Source organism: Podarcis gaigeae (genome assembly GCF_964106915.1).
Source record: "Podarcis gaigeae genome assembly, chromosome: 5".
In the NCBI taxonomy this organism is placed as follows: domain Eukaryota; kingdom Metazoa; phylum Chordata; class Lepidosauria; order Squamata; family Lacertidae; genus Podarcis; species Podarcis gaigeae.
In genome coordinates, this window is record NC_139681.1 from 5,306,829 (window position 1) to 5,325,169 (window position 18,341).

The 18,341-nt window shown below is 46.3% G+C and overlaps 1 protein-coding gene across 6 annotated transcripts in view; it reads right to left on the reverse strand.

Annotated features, from left to right (window-relative positions):
• The window catches only part of PCLO (piccolo presynaptic cytomatrix protein), a gene marked incomplete at its 5' end in the record, with an annotated part of 241,011 nt that overhangs the window by 196,494 nt on the left and 26,176 nt on the right, over window positions 1–18,341 (reverse strand). For all 6 annotated transcript variants that reach the window (XR_014564187.1, XM_083738705.1, XM_083738703.1 and 3 more), the window contains one exon: window positions 10,767–12,152. Coding sequence is in view for 5 of the 6 variants with exons in the window: in XM_083738705.1 (XP_083594831.1) it covers window positions 10,767–12,152 (1,386 nt within the window). The remainder of the gene's footprint in view (window positions 1–10,766; window positions 12,153–18,341) is intronic.

Consider the following 18,341-nt stretch of genomic DNA (forward strand, 5'->3'; position numbering starts at 1 on the left):
AATTAATTTCTTCAATTGCACGCAGCATGGACGGCTAGTGTAGGTGTGTGTGCTGGTAAAGAGCACAAGGTTGTGGTTTGTTTCCGTATTGGACAGCTTCTGATTTGGTGGCTGGTGCTCTTCCCAGCTGCTCCTGGGTTACCGATCTGTTGCATAATCTGTAAGCAAGTGGTTGCCTCCTGTCTACTGGTGCATCATTTTATAGTCTAGCTCTTAGTTTTAATTAACTATTTAATTCATTCTGCTTCATTTTCTTGCAGATTCTAGCGTCTTAAAGAACTTAGTTTTTTTTTTTTTTTTTTTTTCCTCCTCTACTTAATTTTATTTTATTTTCTTTTCTCACCAGTAGTAGGAATGGCTCCTAAGAAGGCAGCAGGAAGGCCTGTTCCAGCCCGCTCCTCGAAGCGGCCTATAAAAGGCCCATCCCAGGCCTTGCGATCTCCGCAGCCTGGTCAGTCCTTGAAACGCATCCAGGCTATGGTTTCAAGTTTGTTTGGCGACCCGGTGACACTGGCAAGGGTAGAGGCGGAGATGGATGGCCTGCTACACCGTTGCTCGACCCCGTCAACGTCATCAGCATTCCCGCCTCCCCCGGTGGATGTTTCCTCTCCTGCATCATCATCTAGTGAAGAAGGGGAGCCACTGTTAGCCGGAGTTGGCTTACCTGATGCTCCGCAGGTCCAACCTTCGGTGCTGCCTGTATCGCAGGATGCAGTGCCTAGGGGCCGTGGTCGTGCCAGGGTCGGCGCCAGAAGAAGCGCATCGACCCGGGGCCGTGCTGTACGGGGCTCACCTGTACGGCCCCCAGCGCTGGGGCATTCTAATCCAGTTCATTCACAAGTTGTCTCTGTTCAGTCAGCCCCAGGTGCAGTGCAACAGGGTGAAGCGTCAGATTCTTCGATTGAAGACAGTCTTCCTCTTCCTCCAAGGTCCTCTTCCGGTGGGCATCGTCGCCGAAAAAGGGGCTCCAGGAGGCACTCTAAGAAGAGACGGAGGGACACATCGTCCTCCACTTCAGGTACTTCCTCCATCAACGATGGCTGGCGAGACTGCTGCATTATCATATGACCAGAACTTTAGGCGTAGGGCGGCCAAGATACCGACGGCCCGCTGGGACAGGAAGGACTTGGATGTGTGGACCACTTATGTGGCACCACGTATTGAGAAGAAGGCTTCTGAGTTGCAAAAATTCAAGCCTGCCACCCAAAAAGTTGGGCGCAAGTGGTTCTGCTGGGACTTTAATAAGGGCATTTGCCAACGTCAAGCCTGTAAATTCGCACACCTTTGTGACAAATGCTCTGGGAGCCACTCGGCTTCTGCTTGCTCCGCGGCCAGGCGGCCCTTTCGCAGGGGAGGGGGCTCCCAGCAGCCCCCCAAGGTCCCTGCCCAGCCTCCTGTTCCCGGAGCAGGAAAGTGATATCTTTTCTTTGGCCTATACTCCGGTTCGGCTACAGCCGTTACTGGCGTTACTGGAATCTTACCCAGACAGAGAGTCAGCGTCGTATTTGAGTAATGGTTTTTCGCTGGGATTTAGGATCCCAGTGGTCGTGGCCCCTGTAGCCCAGAATCCTAGGAACCAGAAATCCGTTAAGGACATGCCTGGTGTGGCGCGTAAGAAAATTGAAAAGGAGCTGGCTTTACGTCGTATGGCTGGTCCTTTCGCCACCCCCCCCTTTCCTAATTTGCACATTTCACCCTTGGGAATAGTTCCCAAGAAGGCCCCGGGGGAGTTTCGCCTAATTCATAACCTCTCTCATCCTAATGGTACGTCGGTTAACGACGTAATTCCCCCGGAGCTCTGTTCGGTGAAGTATGCCTCTCTTGATCATGCGATCAAGATGATAAGGAAGTTTGGGCCTGGTGCCCTATTGGCCAAGTGCGACATTGAGTCGGCTTTTCGTTTGTTGCCAATTCATCCTGAGGATTTCTGGCTGCTGGGTTTTCAGTTTGACGGGGGATTCTATTTTGATAAGGCTATGCCCATGGGCTGCTCGGTAGCTTGTGCGGCTTTTGAGTGTTTCAGCTCATTCCTGGAATGGGCCTTGCGCGACAGAACCGGTTTGGGCGGGGTTACGCATTATTTGGATGACTTTTTACTGGCCTCCGCGAGGGACACGGGGAATTGCGTGGTTCTGCTGCGTGCCTTTGCGTCCCTGGCTGAAGACCTGGGGGTTCCATTAGCGGCAGAGAAAACTGAGGGTCCCACTACGCAACTTACCTATTTGGGTATCTTGTTGGATACCGTGGCCCAAACCTCTAGTTTGCCGCCAGATAAGTTAGTTGCTTTAAGGAAGGTCATTGAAGAACTGCTCCCATTGAGGAAGGTTACCTTGCGACAGCTTCAGTCGTTGCTAGGTCATTTAAACTTTGCTTGCAGGGTGGTGGCGCCGGGGCGCCCGTTCTGCTCTCGCCTGGCCAAACTTACCTCGGGGCTGCAGGCACCGCATCATAGGGTTCGTTTGTCCGCCCAAGTGCAAGCCGACCTCCGTGTGTGGCTGGAATTCCTGGAAGAATTTAATGGCGTATCACTGTGGCAGGACACTTTGAACCTCCACAATGATTTTCAAGTGCATTTGGACGCGGCAGGGTCACTGGGGTTTGGTTTGTTTTGGGACGGCAGGTGGTGTGCTGAACCTTGGCCCCAGGCTTGGTGTGGGGAAGCGATAACTCGAGACCTGACATTTCTTGAGTTTTTCCCCATAGTTGTTGCGGTACACTTGTGGGTCGAGCATTTTAAGGACCATCGGGTTTGTTTTTGGTCCGATAACCAGGCAGTAGTGACTGTTTTAGCTAAGCAGTCATCCCGGTCGTCTAGGGTTTCGGCCTTGCTTCGGGTGTTTGTTTTGCACTGTCTGCGTTTTAATATTGTATTTTCTGCTCGCTTCGTTCCGGGTATTTCTAACGAGATTGCTGATGCTCTGTCCCGTTTTCAGATGGAACGATTCAGGTCATTGGCGCCAGAGGCTCGAGACCGTCCGGAGATTTTCCCGGATCATCTCTGGAACCTTGGCAACACTTAGTTTCACAGGGAGTAGCAGCATCAGTCGCCCCTTCCACGCTAAGGTCCTATAAGAAGGCCTGGGCTGATTTTCTGTCCTTTAATGGCCAATCGGCGGGGGCGGTCATCACCCCTCATTCTACTGCCCAGGTGCTTAAGTATCTGGCACATTTGTTCCAGATGCGCCGGGCGGCTAGGACCCTGCGACTTCACTCGGCAGCAATTTCTTTCTTTAGCAGGGCCACTTTTGACAAGGACCCATGTAGGAAGTTTGTGGTGCGCCGGGCATTGGAGGGATGGGGACGGCTCACCCCATCGAGGACTGTTCCCAGAAGTCCCATCACTTTTGAGTTGCTGATACAGATGCGCAGTAAACTGCGGAGCATCTGTTGGTCCAAGTTTGAGGCCCGTCTATTTTCAGCAGCCTTTTCCTTGGCATTCTTTGGGGCACTGAGGGTAGGCGAGGTGGTCCTGGAGCAAAAACGGGATGGAGGTTCCAGGGGTTTGCTGTTGCAGGACGTGAGCATGTCACAGTCGGACCTGAGGGTGCATATCAGGAATTCGAAGACCGACCAGGTGGGTAGGGGAGCCGTCATTCGGCTCTCGGCAACGGGAGAGAAGGGTCCTTGCCCCGTAAAGGATCTTAAGAGATACTTGTCCTTGCGGCCGGCAGGCGAGGGGCCTTTGTTTATTCATGAAAATGGGCACCCTTTAGTCCGGCATCAGTTCACTAAGGTGATGCGCAAGGTGGTAGTGGCCTGCGGCCGCAAAGCATCGGAATTTGCTCCTCACTCCTTCCGTATTGGTGCCGCAACGACAGCTGCCCATTGGGGTTTGTCTGCAAGGAGGATAAAGGACCTGGGTCGTTGGAGATCGGATGCATTCAAAGTATATGTGAGGAAATAATGGTGGTGTGTGTACTGACATTTTTGTGTTTTAACCCTAGGTCTGGCCGCTATCCGTATTTGGATAGTGGGACACAGCATTGTGCACTGGGCCGCTGTCAGAGCTCGTCAATCTGGTCTGGGAGCTGGCTTGGGCCTTCCGCAGCACGTGCAGGTGTCCTGGATTTCCAGACGAGGGATGCAGTGGAGAGAATTATTGCCTCTCATGCACAGACGGGTCCTCCACGCTGGCCCCCCTACAGCGATAGTGGTGCAGCTGGGGGAGAATGATATGGTTTCCTCTTCCTGCTTTGGGCTGCGTGCTGCCATATTACTGGACTTGAGGGATTTGGCGGCCTTGGTGCCTTCAACCACACTAATTTGGTCGCAGCTGCTGAAACGCCGCATTTGGAGGGGTAGCCCTTGCCCGGCGGCCACCGAAAGAGTTAGGAAGCGGATTAATTCCGCGGCAAGCAAATTGGTGGTTGGTTTGGGCGGATTTGTGATTCCTCACCCTCTGATTTCGTTCAAGGCCTCTGAATTATTCAGGGATGATGGGGTGCATCTTTCCCCGTTGGGGAATGATGTCTGGTTGGATGCAGTGGTGTCCAAGTTGAGGGTGTGGTTTAGTCTGTGAGTGGTTGGCGGCGAGCGTAAAGGGCTCGGGTGGCGGTTAGGCATTGGTTAAAATTGGTTGGTGGAGGGGTATGGATAGGCTGGGCCTGCCCCTCCAATGCTGCACGGGTATTCCGTTAAAGGAATTCTGGAACTTACCATCCCCTTCGTCCAAACCCTTGGTGCAGGGTGCGGGCCGTGTAAGTTCCAAGGAGCATGCGGGGATTAGCTGAGGGTCTGTTTCGCAGCTCCAGTTGACCCTGATCTTGCTCTTCCGCACTGACTACGGAGTCAGGGCTGTCCCCAAGGCGGGGAGGACAGATAGTCTAACCAATGCCTAAGCAACCACTCACAATTTGTATTGATAATAAAGTTGTGGCCAAAATTATGCCAAAAAACCTTAAACAAAAATAATGTGTGAAGTTTGAGTTATTGGGTTTGGGGTGTCTTGGGGACCTCAGCACGCAAAGCGTGTTCTCACTAAAAGGAGAGCACGGGTTGCGGATGGGGCTATACAAGGCACCCCATGATTGCTAGGCAAGTTAAAGCCAGGGCTTGTTTAGATGGGAGGATCTGGTTATCTGGGGAAAGTTGATGTTGCAAACTTAGGGGTGGGGTCAGTGGCTATTTAAGCAAGGTCCACAGCTTTCTCTTTCTCTTTTGCTGTGGACATCGGATCTCCCGCCCGCCCTCCCTTGTTGTGCTTCGCTTGACCTTGCTATGCCTGTCATGGGGTCGTTCGCCTTGGTGCGGGGGCCCAGTAGGAATTTACCTCTTGGCTGATTAGTGTGTGCCAATTGGGTTTTGCCTACTGCGTAGCAAATCGTCACAACTTGTAAGGTTGGCGGTTAGGCATTGGTTAAAATTGGTTGGTGGAGGGGTATGGATAGGCTGGGCCTGCCCCTCCAATGCTGCACGGGTATTCCGTTAAAGGAATTCTGGAACTTACCATCCCCTTCGTCCAAACCCTTGGTGCAGGGTGCGGGCCGTGTAAGTTCCAAGGAGCATGCGGGGATTAGCTGAGGGTCTGTTTCGCAGCTCCAGTTGACCCTGATCTTGCTCTTCCGCACTGACTACGGAGTCAGGGCTGTCCCCAAGGCGGGGAGGACAGATAGTCTAACCAATGCCTAAGCAACCACTCACAATTTGTATTGATAATAAAGTTGTGGCCAAAATTATGCCAAAAAACCTTAAACAAAAATAATGTGTGAAGTTTGAGTTATTGGGTTTGGGGTGTCTTGGGGACCTCAGCACGCAAATTATGTGCAGTTTGGCTCTTAGCTGTGTGTTTGCAAGGGCTCTGATGAAGATGAAGGGATTCTTGTTGAACAGAGATTCTCCTCCCTTCGATATTGGGGCCAGCAGCAAAAAATACTTTTCATGGTATAAGAGTGCTTACATCTTTGAGATCAGGTCTCAGTTTAACTATTTTCACTGATTCCAAAGAGGAATTTGAACCAGGAAATCTTTTAAATTCTGTAATCCTTTTTCCCGATTTATTTCTTTAAACATGCCTTATACATTCAGTTTATCCTTTCCTTTGGCACAATAACTAGATTAATTCCAAACAAATAGCCGCATTAAAAAGACACACACAGTGCCAGGAACTAAACAAAACTAAAACAGAAGACCAGCATATGGTGCACTGAGTCTTGACCTAAAAAGACTAGAGAATACAACAGCCACATCCAACTCAACCGTTAAAATGTGATTAATGATTACCATAACTTTTTTTTTTACTCGAAAGCAATGTACTTCAATAGTATATTTGAGGGTTCTTTTCGTTTGTTTTTTAAAAAGGAAAAACCCTGTGAATTGATCAATAGGGGACGTGGGTAGCACTGTGGTCTAAACCACTGAGCCTAGGGCCTCGGGAGGTCGGCGGTTCGAATCCCCGCGACGGGGTGAGCTCCCATTGCTTGGTCCCAGCTCCTGCCAACCTAGCAGCTTAAGCACGTCAAAAAGTGCAAGTAGATAAATAGGTACTGCTCCAGTGGGAAAGTAAACAGCATTTCCGTGTGCTGCTCTGGTTTCTACAGAAGTGGCTTAGTCATGCTGGCCACATGAGCTGGAAAAACTGTCTGCAGACAAACGTCGGCTCCCTCGGCCAGTAAAGTGAGATGAGCGCCGCAACCCCAGAGTTGTTCGCAACTGGACTTAACTGTCAGGTGTCCTTTACCTTCAAGCCCAATAATACTTCAATAACACTTCAAGCCCACAACTGGATGTCTTTAGGAAAACCTTACCCCCCACACAACAATAAGAACAGTGTTCCCCAGACAGATGGCGGAGCTACACAGACAATTCCAAAGACTATATTTCTTATGTAACAGTGCCAGAACAAAATGGTGTTAATAATATTTTTCTTCCAAGTCAAAAGTCCAAGATTCCCTTCTTTCAAATACACTCATCATTTGCCGATCTGAGATCTCAATGCAGATCTCAGATGGGCAAATAACTTGTATACACAATGAGACAAGTCTGCCCGTACCAATTCAGCTGCCTCTCCCTTCAAAATTCCAGGAGGTGATGAGTTGCCCAAAGCAACCAAGCCAGCTTCACAGCTGAGCACCAACTCTTGATGTCCCTTTTCCAAGTCCACTACACCACTATAACGATTTCACAAGGCAAACAAGGCAGCCCACTGTGACTTCGCCATCCGCCTGTCCAAGTCAAAACAAAGGCAACTTCCTTTCATTTGGCTTGATTGTAATCCAAGTGGCCCTGTGACACAGGTCACTGAAATTCACATTAGTTTTGGACTAAATTGTGTTTTCACTCTGAGGAGAGCACATTTTCTCATTTGAAAGTAAAATTTCTGAAAGTGAACAGCCAGTTCCTAATTACTAAATAAGTATCACGCTTGCACAAGAATGCACCTCTCAAAACAGTTCATATAACATCAGAGAATCAGAGAATCGTAGGATTGTAGAGTTGGAAGGAAACCTCTGCAATGCAGGAATCTCTACTAAAACATCCATGGCAGATGGGATACAGGCTGCCCACTGTTTACACGGGGGTTATGTTCTGAGGCACTGCACGAGTCAGAAAAATCACATGAAACCCATTGAAAAAACCTGCAAACATCCTGCCTCGCCCCCATTCCACCCTTTCAGTGATGTTTCAGGAACATCTTTATGATGTTTCCAGGACACTTCTGGGCTCAGCACAATGCACAGATACTTGGTTACACAAAAACTGGACGTGTGTAAGTGGGGGGCTGCCTGCAAATAAAAATCAGATTGTTTTTAATAGATCATAGATAAGGAGATGAACAGTTGTACTGATTACCGTATTTTTCGCCCCATAGGACACACTTTTCCCCCTCCAAAAATGAAGGGGAAATGTGTGTGCGTCCTATGGGGCGAATGCAGGCTTTCGCTGAAGCCTGGAGAGCGAGAGGGGTCGGTGCACACCAACCCCTCTCGCTCTCCAGGCTTCAGGAAGCTATCCACAAGCCTTGCAAGCCTGGCGGGAGTTGCCGCGGGCTCACAAGGCTTGCGGGCAGCAGCCTGCAGCCCCGGCGAGTGTCCACAAGCCTTGCGTGCCCGGCGGGAGGTACTGGGGCGGCAGCCTGCAGGCTTGGGGCGGCAGCCTGCAGCCTGAAGCACGTGGAGCCCTCCGGAGGGTGCCCCGTGCTTTGGGCAGGTGTGCGCAAGGCTTGGGGTGGCAGCCGCAGCTGGGGGGGGAATAAATTTTTTTTATTCATTTCCCCCCCAAAAAAAACACAAGCTCCGGGGACAGCTGGGAGGCGAAGCGCGTCTTCCAGCTGTCCCTGGACCTGGTCTAAAGGCAGGCGGCGGGGAGAAGAGCGCTTCTCCCCGCTGCCGGCCCCACAAGCGCCTGGGGGAAAAAATAAATTTATTTTCCTTTATTTCCCCCCAAAAAACTTGGTGCATCCTATGGGCCGGTACGTCCTATGGGGCGAAAAATACGGTACTTGTTTTTTAATTATTAGTTTTCCCCCAATGTTTTTGCTGTTCTCATTTTACCTGTAAGCCGCCCTGAATAAGGTGGGGTTTAAATAAATATGTAATCATAAATATGTGATCATGATAGCCTGACCGCCTCCACTCCAGCTTCTTCTCTGCGCTAAAGGCAGCAGCATGAACCCAGCAGCTAACAGCAGTGCCAGCTCAACTCACGTCAGTTATGACTTGGGCTCTTTACTTGAGCCTGAGGAAGGGTCCCTTGCTGCCTTGTCACAAGCGGGGAAAGTGAGCAAAAACCTGCCTTTAAAAAATAATAATAATGAAACCCACAACAGATTTCAAATTTGGTTCTTGAGATTGCATCCTTTTAAACTAATCCTTGACGCCTCTGGATCAGCCCTGCACTACATCCATGGTCTGTGGGGCATTTTGTTAGCTAGGTTTTGTTTTAAGGAATAAAACATCTCCTCACCAACCCCGTCACAGGCAAGTTAGATTTTTCCTATCCCTGTAATCTCCCGACAGTTAGATTTCCCCTTTAGTTTTTATTGTGCGATTTCCCCCTAATATGATTCTTATCATCATCACAGGTCATCAGCAACAACAGCTGCAACTAGAATGCATGTTCAAACATCTTCCCAGCAGGGAACTCAACCCTCCAAACCCCAAACTGAAATTAATCAATTTATAAACCAAACGAAGTCAATATTCTTTAGGTTTCCATTGGCATCACTGCACAAAATGGTCACTGCTGCGGTGCTTCATTTGTGAGCATCTGCAGCTCCTGTGTTTTCTCCTTCCATGTGTACTAAAAATAGAACTACCTTCACTGCAAGTCCACAGGACAGCTAATTAAGGAGTTAGTAAACAGTGCTCCTCTCCGCTGGGCGAATCATTGGGTAAGAACATTGGCTAAGATTCATGATAATCCATCAGAGTACATATGACCCTATGGGCCTTTGAAATCTATAAATTCTCATTTATTAAATCGTCAGCTGTTTACTTTTTAGACAACCTGGCATTAAGGTAAATATAAATCAGATGGCTGGGTTAATCAGAAACCAAAACCTCTTATTTTCTATGGAAGCCATTAAACAATAGGCTCTGAGCTGACATGCAAATCAACATTTGTGTTTTACATCAGCTCAGAATCTTTTCTGGTTCTCTTCATAGAGGTTGTTTCAAGTTGAAAAGATTCCCTGCCTGCTACAAATGGACAACGACATCTCACTGGTGAGAATAATACATCTTTGTTCTCTCTCATGTGCCAGCCTTAGGCTTACGGAAGGATGTGCAGTCAGCTGATGTTCCTGTTTCTTTGCTTACAGGTAACGGGTACAGTGGCTCTAAACTGGCTGATGAAAGAAAGGGTACATGCTCTACTGTTTAAGGCATAGTATCTTCTAACTCAGAGCTCACACCCTTCTGTGCCAAAGTCTTTGGGTGTTTTACAAACCATCCCAAACCATATGTAATCAAAGATCAACCAACGTTCTGCAAAACAAATCCCACAAGACTTAAATTAAACATATTCAGCTACTCAATGGTCAACCCAAACCAGGACAATAACAAAGCCAAAGAGATCAAACCAGAATTAGCAGAAGAAAAACAGGATAATGCAAGACCAAAAGGGGACTTTCAAATTGGCTTCTACCAATAGTAGATGCAAAGCTGCCAGTCATATTTAGCTTCAAAATCTAGGAAAGATGTATCGAATTTATTCTTAAAAAAACAAAAATAAAAAACCTCCTCAGTTGGAAGCAGGAAGTTCATTTTACAAGACAGTATTTTGCTTACCATCTACAACATTTCCCAAACACAAAAAAGTAAGATGCAAAATGCAAGAAGGGGAAAAACACAGGAAGCTGTTCTACATGTCACTTTTTCAAGCACTATGCTGAAATTGGAAAGACATCAGACAAGTAAGTAAATAAACTGCAGGCATCCATCACCCAGTCTTGTGGTAAGTGAATCTAAAGCAAACACTCTTGCCATCCTAGCCTGGCAGAAATATCCACAGAGCAAATTACAGAAGGTAATATAGTCCCTAAGCGTAGCCTTTTTCTCCTCTGCATTTACACATTTGAAGCTGTTCAAACTTCACAGTGAATCGCATATAGATATTAAAAACTTTATATAAAAAAGCAAACACACAAAAAGAATGGCTAGCAAACCCATATACTTACAGTGCAATGGTATGCATGCCTACTTGGAAACATTCTACACTGAACTGAATGGCGCTTACTCCCAGGAAGACCGATCAAATGTTCTTCCGTATTCAAGGCTTACAAAACAGTGGTTCACAAAAATATTAATGCAAAATAAAATATTGCCTACCTCAGTTATGTGCGGCATTGGGTTAAATCCACAGAGATTGCACACGACGTTATGGCATTCAGTACATGTATTATAGTTGGGAGGATCCTTAGAACCAACATTTAGCTCAGTTTTACAGAGAGGACAAGAAGATGCTGGCTGCGAAGGAGGCTTCGTTTTTGGTGCCTCGGCACTTTGCTTAGCTTCAACAGCTGGAGGCTTGATGTCTTTGGCAGGCAAAGCCTTCTTCCCAGCGTCTGTTTCCTTAACAGTGGAGCCGCCATCAGCTTTGGGTGGCTCTGGTTTTTCTGCCACAGGAGGCCTTGTTTCTTTCTTCACAGGTGTTGCTTTGGGAGATGGCTGGGATTGACGGGTATCTTTTTGTGGGGCAGGAGGCTGTGCTGCAGGAGGCGGCTGCTTTGAGGGGGACCCAGATGGAGGACCCTGTGGTTGAGCTCCAGGCTGGCCTGCTGTAGAGATTAAATTGGAAGCCTGGCTGAAAATTGAAGCCCCAAATCCAAAGAGCTTCCCAGTGACTCTTTCTTGAGGGGTTGTTGGCTGCGGTTTGGGAGCATCTGTGATGCCTCCTATGTTAAGACTGAATAATCTAGATTGCTCTGGGGCTTTGGGAGGTTGCTGAGCTTGTGGCTGAGCCTGGGTGGGTTTGGGCCCCGTGGTGCCTTGTTGCCCTTTGGGAGCCTGCTTGGCGTCTAGCTTAGGAGCCGCCTGGGGTTGCCTTTTCTTAGGGTCTTCTTTCACCTCACCTGGTTCGCCTACCTTCTGAGCCTTAGAATCCAACCCAGGTTGAGGCTGAGGAACAAGTTTGGGATCCGACTTCTGACGAGACACTTGAGACGAAGTTTTGGAATCTGGAGGAGCAGCTTTATCTACAGACGGAGGTGTGTCTTGAGACGACTTAGCAGGCTCTGATCTCTGAGTCTGTGCCACTTTCTGCTGAGCGAGTGTAGCTTTCGGGCCGGGTGAATCTTGTTTGGTATCTGATGGTGGTGTAGGCACAGTATCGCCAGTGGATTTCTGAGTACTAGCTTGCTTCTGTTTGTCTTCAACCAATGGCGGCTTGGCCTGGTCAGATTTGGGGGCCGCTTCTGTTGGCTGAGTTTCAGCAGAGGGAAGTTTTGGTTTTGCAGGAGGAGAACTGGGCACGGTCGGCTGCTTTATTTGTGTTGGTGGCTTTTTGTGTTCAGGTGACTGGGTAACATCAGGTTTTAGAGGAACATCTTTCTTCTGTGTAGATTGCTGTGGCTGGGAAACCGGTTTGCTTGCTGCAGTTGGAGCAGGCATCTTTTGCTTGGGTGCAGAGGGCTGTGGTCCAGGGCCAGCACCTGGAGCCAAATCACCGCCTAAAGCTCTCTGCATCTGGCAGTTTAAACAAAGCCATTCTTTAATCTGTGAGAGAATGGAAAAAAGATTAAATAGCCAGATAGAATCACATCCTGTTCACATGTTTTAAAGGGGAGAGTAGCCCAGCTGATCACATCCATATTCTCCTTTTAAAGTTTACAAATTACTTTAGTATGGACACTGGTACCAGAGCCTACAATAAGCTCACATGCCAACTTTGCTGCCACATACACCCAGACAACACCATCACTGGACCCAACAACATCAAACATACCATCTCAGGCCTATTTAATTGCCCATCTTCTAACATTGTGTATGCCATCAAACGCCAGCAGTGCCCTTCAGCTCTCTATATTGGACAAACAGGCCAAACCCTATGGCAAAGGATAAATGGACATACCGTAGATTCCGGCATATTATGTGACTGGGCGTATTAGACGACCCCCCCCCCCAAACTGGCAGATGCAATTGGCAGCTCTCTTATAAGCCCAGTTGCCCAATACGCTGGGCAGCAACAGGGGTGCCCCCAGCTCCGTGCTGGGAGAAAGCCACCCGGCACGGAGCTGAGCCAGCCCCCCACTGCTGCTGCTGCTTCTTCAGAGCCACCACCGCTGCCGCAGCAGCAGCGGGGGGCCGGCTCTGCTCTGCGCCACCCATACCCTGCGTATAAGGCGACCCCTGACTTTGGAGAAGATTTTCCAGGGTTCGAAAGTCACCTTATACACCAGAATCTACGGTATATCTGACATCAGGAATCACAAGATAAAGAAACCAGTAGGGGAACACTTCAATCTCCCAGACACTTAATATAGGATTCCAAAGCAGCTGTCTTATTACAAAAGAATTTCAGAAACAGACTTGAAAGAGAAGTTGCTGAATTACAACTTATCACTAAACTGAAAACTATGGAGAGACCTGGTCTTAATAGAGATATTAGATCCCTGTCTCCTGTAGGACTAATTGCAGTCATTAACAGTTTTCAACAGTTACAGATAGGTAGCCGTGTTGGTCTGCCATAGTCAAAACAAAAAATTCCTTCCAGTAGCACCTTAAAGACCAACTAAGTTAGTTCTAGGTATGAGCTTTCGTGTGCATGCACACTTCTTCAGATACGAAAGCTCATACCTAGAACTAACTAGTTTGCAACAGGTTTACCATACCCATTGAGTCAATCACCCATCTCCTACTACCCGCCTGAGAAAAACTCCACCCCACCCTCCCACTATATGTAAAGGTCTGGTGACTTCCGTTTCAGTGTATCTGAAGAAGTGTGCATGCACATGAAAGGTTATACCAAGAACAAACTTAGTTGATCTCTAAGGCACTACTGGGCAATTTTTCTTTCTTTCTTTATTTTTATATTTTAGCAGTATGATTACTGCATCCCCCCAATAACTGCTTCATGTCAGCTGATGAATTTCTCACCTGCTCAGTAACCACAATTTTATAATTGTTTGGCTTTGTCCCAAACAGTGCAGGTAAGGATTTAGATAAATAAAATAAACAACTTGGGCAGACATAACCCACTCCTGATTATGTGTTTTGCACAGATGTGTGATTTACATTTCCTCTCATGTTATTTGTCATCTAATGAAAAACTCCATGAAGCTCTAAATCCAGCTCTAAAACTGATATCTCTGATTTTAAGGGACAGACTGAAAAGAAAATGCAACTCCTATAACTAAACACTCAAAGACCACATTAAATAAATCTTTTGCTTCTTCAAAATTTTAGATATAGTGTGACATTCATTCTGACTTAATTAATCCCATTGAAACTTCTTCTTTTGGCACAAAATTCCTTCCAAATATTTCAGTGGTAGTATCTGAATACTGAAAGGTTCAAGAAGACAACTACCACACAAGTAAGGTGTGGCACCTTAACACCCTTAATACAAAGTGAAAAACACCTGTGGTAGCTTTAAGTTAACACATACTGCAAAACCAATCTGCTCTTGCTTTTGTGTTAGATAAGCACTGCCCAGAGAGGAGAACCTTTTCCACCCTTATCTTCATCCATAATCTGAGAGTAACATTCATCTCCCATGTCTGTGGCACACATGAGATGTATTGAGTACCCTCAAGTCATAAAAAAAGAAAGAAGTCCTACCAGTGCAAGCCCAAGAGATTTTGGCACCTGAAGCGGACCACAAAATGGCCTCTCCCACCACCACCCACCAGGGAAGAAGGGAATGAAAATCTACATCAGGACCAAGGGGGGAAGGGTACCAGCAGAACCTCCTATTCGCCAAGAGGCAGCTGGAGAGGCAGAAGAAGGGGACAGACCCAGCTGCTGCTACCCTCGCAGCAAAGGAAGCAGAAGCTGCTGATGCATTCCTTGGAGGCCAGATCTGCTGCCCCTGTGGATCCTGTCGCCTGAAGCAGTTGCCTCATCTTGCCTCATGGGTAGGCCAGTCCTAAGTCCTGCACTTCTCCCACCCACACATTTCCAAAGACAATACAGTGGGGAGGGAATTGCAAAACAATACAATGAACATAAGGGTTAAAAAGATATGTGTCATATGTGCTTCAGCCAGCAAGAGGATTAATACTGGGATTTGAGAGATTAACCTGTCTGACCTAAAATGGAATCTACTACACTTCCTGCCAGTGATTAAATTCCAGATCACATGATCTCACCGTAGTAGTAAGTTGCTGTTGCTAAGCAACAGTCACACTGGTGCGCATGAATGACTGCAGCTGATAGCTCTAGCGATGTGGATTTAATGCATTATAACTATGTATTAGAAGTATACATTCGAACATCACAGGGTAGTTGTAATCGTTTGCTTCTCGCAGTGGGAGAACCGCCAGAAGACTCTCCATTGAATACATGACAATGTGGGCTGGCCTCGTGCATGCACAGGTCCCAGGCTGACTTCCTGACAATACGCCAAGGAGTCCTCTACAGGCCCTATGCAATATATGTTCAGTTACAAGCAAATCTCTGAGGGGACAAATTCAAGTGATTGCTTTGCATCAGATGAAGAAGGTCAAGTGGGATGAAGGATAACATTGAAAGCTATCCGAAGCACAACATTTCGGAAGCATTTTGGTGCACAAAGAGAGGAATAAACAAACTGGGGGAGGGGGGAATCCAGGTGGGGTTTTACATGAAAATTAGCCTGCCTTTGCTTTTAAAAATACAGTCCAATGAAAGTGGCTTAGATAGATAGATAATACTTTATTCGGCTATAAGCCCACAGGGTAAACAAATCAATAAATAAAATAGTGTTTTACATTCTAAAATATCAACTAAAATATTTCAACGAATAATCTCCTTCACATTACTTACAATCTCTAGATGTACCATATTATGGCCTTGAAGATAAAGATGTTGCATAGAGTTTACTAGATTTTTTAATAGTCATGCAGCATTCCATGAAGTCTTTTATATGAAAGAACTGAAATCAGGAATCTGGCAACCTGTAATGTTCTATAAGAGTCAATGTCCTGGAGTAGATAAGCTAGATGTAATTCAGGTCGTTTAGCAACAATTTCCAGAATGATTGAACTCAGAATCCTTGATCGGGGAACAATGTATAAAGGGCAATTAAACAAGATATGATAAAGGGATTCTATTGATTTGTTGTCACATGTGCATAAAACAGAGGTTTTACCGTTAGAAAATCTATTGCTCAGCACATTTGAGGGGAACACATTAAATCTGGCTCTAACAAGTGCGAATCTATGCGACGCTACCAATAAGGTAGACAGATATCGAGGTATCTGGGACATAGGTGTAATGCCCTGATTTATCGGGGAACATGTACCTCCACCTGTAGTAAGATTTTGTTGCAAATCAACCTCCTCCAATCTTTGTTTGATGACCTTTTTAGCTGTAATTAGATCTAAATTTAGTATATTGGAAGGAGAGATTCCATAAGACAACAGTTTGGAATGGATTTTTGTTGCCCATGGGCTGGTGAATTCATCTCTCCAAAGGCACTGAATAAGATGGTAATTTGGCAATTTATGCCAAAGGGACAGCCAATAATTAAAGGCATGTCTCCACATCAGAATCTCTAAGGAGGGGGTCTTAAGTTCTAAGCGAATGGCAGAGTTGCTTACACAGGAGGGTAGTTTCAAAAGGCGTCTGAGAAAAAGATTTTGCAATGTCACCAGAGGCATGAGGTTTACAAAGGCGCCCCATAAAGGGACCGCATAGGCCATAGTTGCAACCACTTTTGCACTATAAACTTTTAAGGCGGATGGAACATGCATAGCCCCCTCTGTAAAGAAGAAGCATAATAGAGCGTAGATAAGGGCTTTAACCTTATTTTGTAAGTATGTGATATGCGCTTTCCATCCCATATTATACTGGAAGTAAATTCCTAGATATTGAAATTTGTAGACTTGTTCAATTGGCTTCCCCTCGAGTCCCCACCTATACAGTTTACGACTCCTGGAAAAAATTAGGACTTTAGAATGAAAGTGGCTTCTATTCATCTCTTGTCATGAGCAACTATCCACTTGAGGCAACTGTTAGCTCTGGGCTGGGATGTACAACCACATCAAGATGAAAGATGTAGCTAGCTGGTTCAAAGGGGCCTAAATGAGCATTATGATGAGGCATAATGAAAGCCTGGTATATACTCCTGCAGGAACAGGAGTCAGACAATGGTATGTACTACAGATGGTAGTTTAGGCTTCCTCTAAACTAAGCTGGCCAGACACCAAGACCCCAGCCCTGGAACTTCTTTTGCATGTCAGGGCTTTATAGTTCCCATAGCATGAATTAGCTGGTACAGTGGTACCTTGGGTTATATACGCTTCAGGTTACATACGCTTCACGTTACAGACTCCGCTAACCCAGAAATAATACCTGGCGTTAAGAATTTTGCTTCAGGATGAGAACAGAAATCATGTGGCGGCAGCGCAGTGGCAGCAGGAGGCCCCATTAGCTAAAGTGGTACTTCAGGTTAAGAACAGTTTCAGGTTAAGAATGGATCTCTGGAATGAATTAAGTTCTTAACCTGAGGTATCACTGTACTCTGTATTCCTGTACCTGCAGGCTTCACCAATTAATAACCCTATCCATTGACTATAAATCTAGGATTAGAGAGTCAGCTTGTGGCTGAGATTATGTCCTCTCTGTTAGGACTGAGCTGTGTCATTTCTCGTTTTACGAATTGGAAAGCAGGCAACAGAAATTAGCAACAGGATAGCTGTTGTGATGAAGAGTGGCAGACAAAAGCTAGTGGTGTGTTAATTTCTCTGTTTCTTTCTCTTGCCTGGGTTTTATATTTTAATATTTTTGTTACAGGCAAGAAAGACATAATGGGCAGATACTTCCACTGGTTTTTCTGCAAGATCTCTTATGTTTCTTTCAATAAAACTCTGGCCACAGGTCTGCCTATAACAGGGATGGCTAACTTCTCTCGCTCACTTGTATGTAGGATTATTTCAAACCATACACAACAAGTGGTTTGGTGGAGTTCAAGTGGTTTGGTGGAGGAAGACTTTTGACCAGTTTGGTTTCATACTTCAGGATACAAACTGACTTAAATGATGATAATGCAACAGTTTAGCCGGTGCATGCTAGAACCACCATAATATATGTATTATGAAAATATACTGAGAGGGGCGAGCAAAGCATCTTCCACAATATCCTGTAATCAGAAGGCAACCTGATTGGTGGAAGTATCTAATTCCCCTATGCTTTTTCCTAAAGAACAGACTCAGTACACTTCAACTGATAAGCTACAGTAGCCCCTCTTGTCAAATGAATTATTGTTTTGCCTGTGACCGACACTGCTACAATGAACAAATTTGACACATTTTGGGCATTGTTTTTGTTATGTAGTGAAGTTTCACCCTGGGCCAGCAGGGGGATACTGTATATAGTTTTCACTCAGGTCTGTAGATAGTTTTCACTCAGGTCCATGTCAGTTATTTTAGGCGGGAACTCTGGGCTGTTGTTGCTACAATGTTGACAGCCGGCTGCCTATAAAAGCAGGCCGGCTGAGCTGTTTGCAGTCAGTTCTATTCCAGCTTACAAAATAAAGAGCTACTTGGAGGAATCGCTGTGTCGGCTGCTATGTCAACCCACAACTTAACAGTTTTAATGTACTTGTTATATATTTTGCTCACCAACAGCATGTTTTAGGAAGAAGCTATCTATAAACATTCCTATAAATAAAAGGATAAATGATTTATTCATCCCAAAGGGGTCTATGTCCTGTTAGTCTAGGACAATAACAAAGATGGATAAGTCTGCCAGATTGTCTTCTGG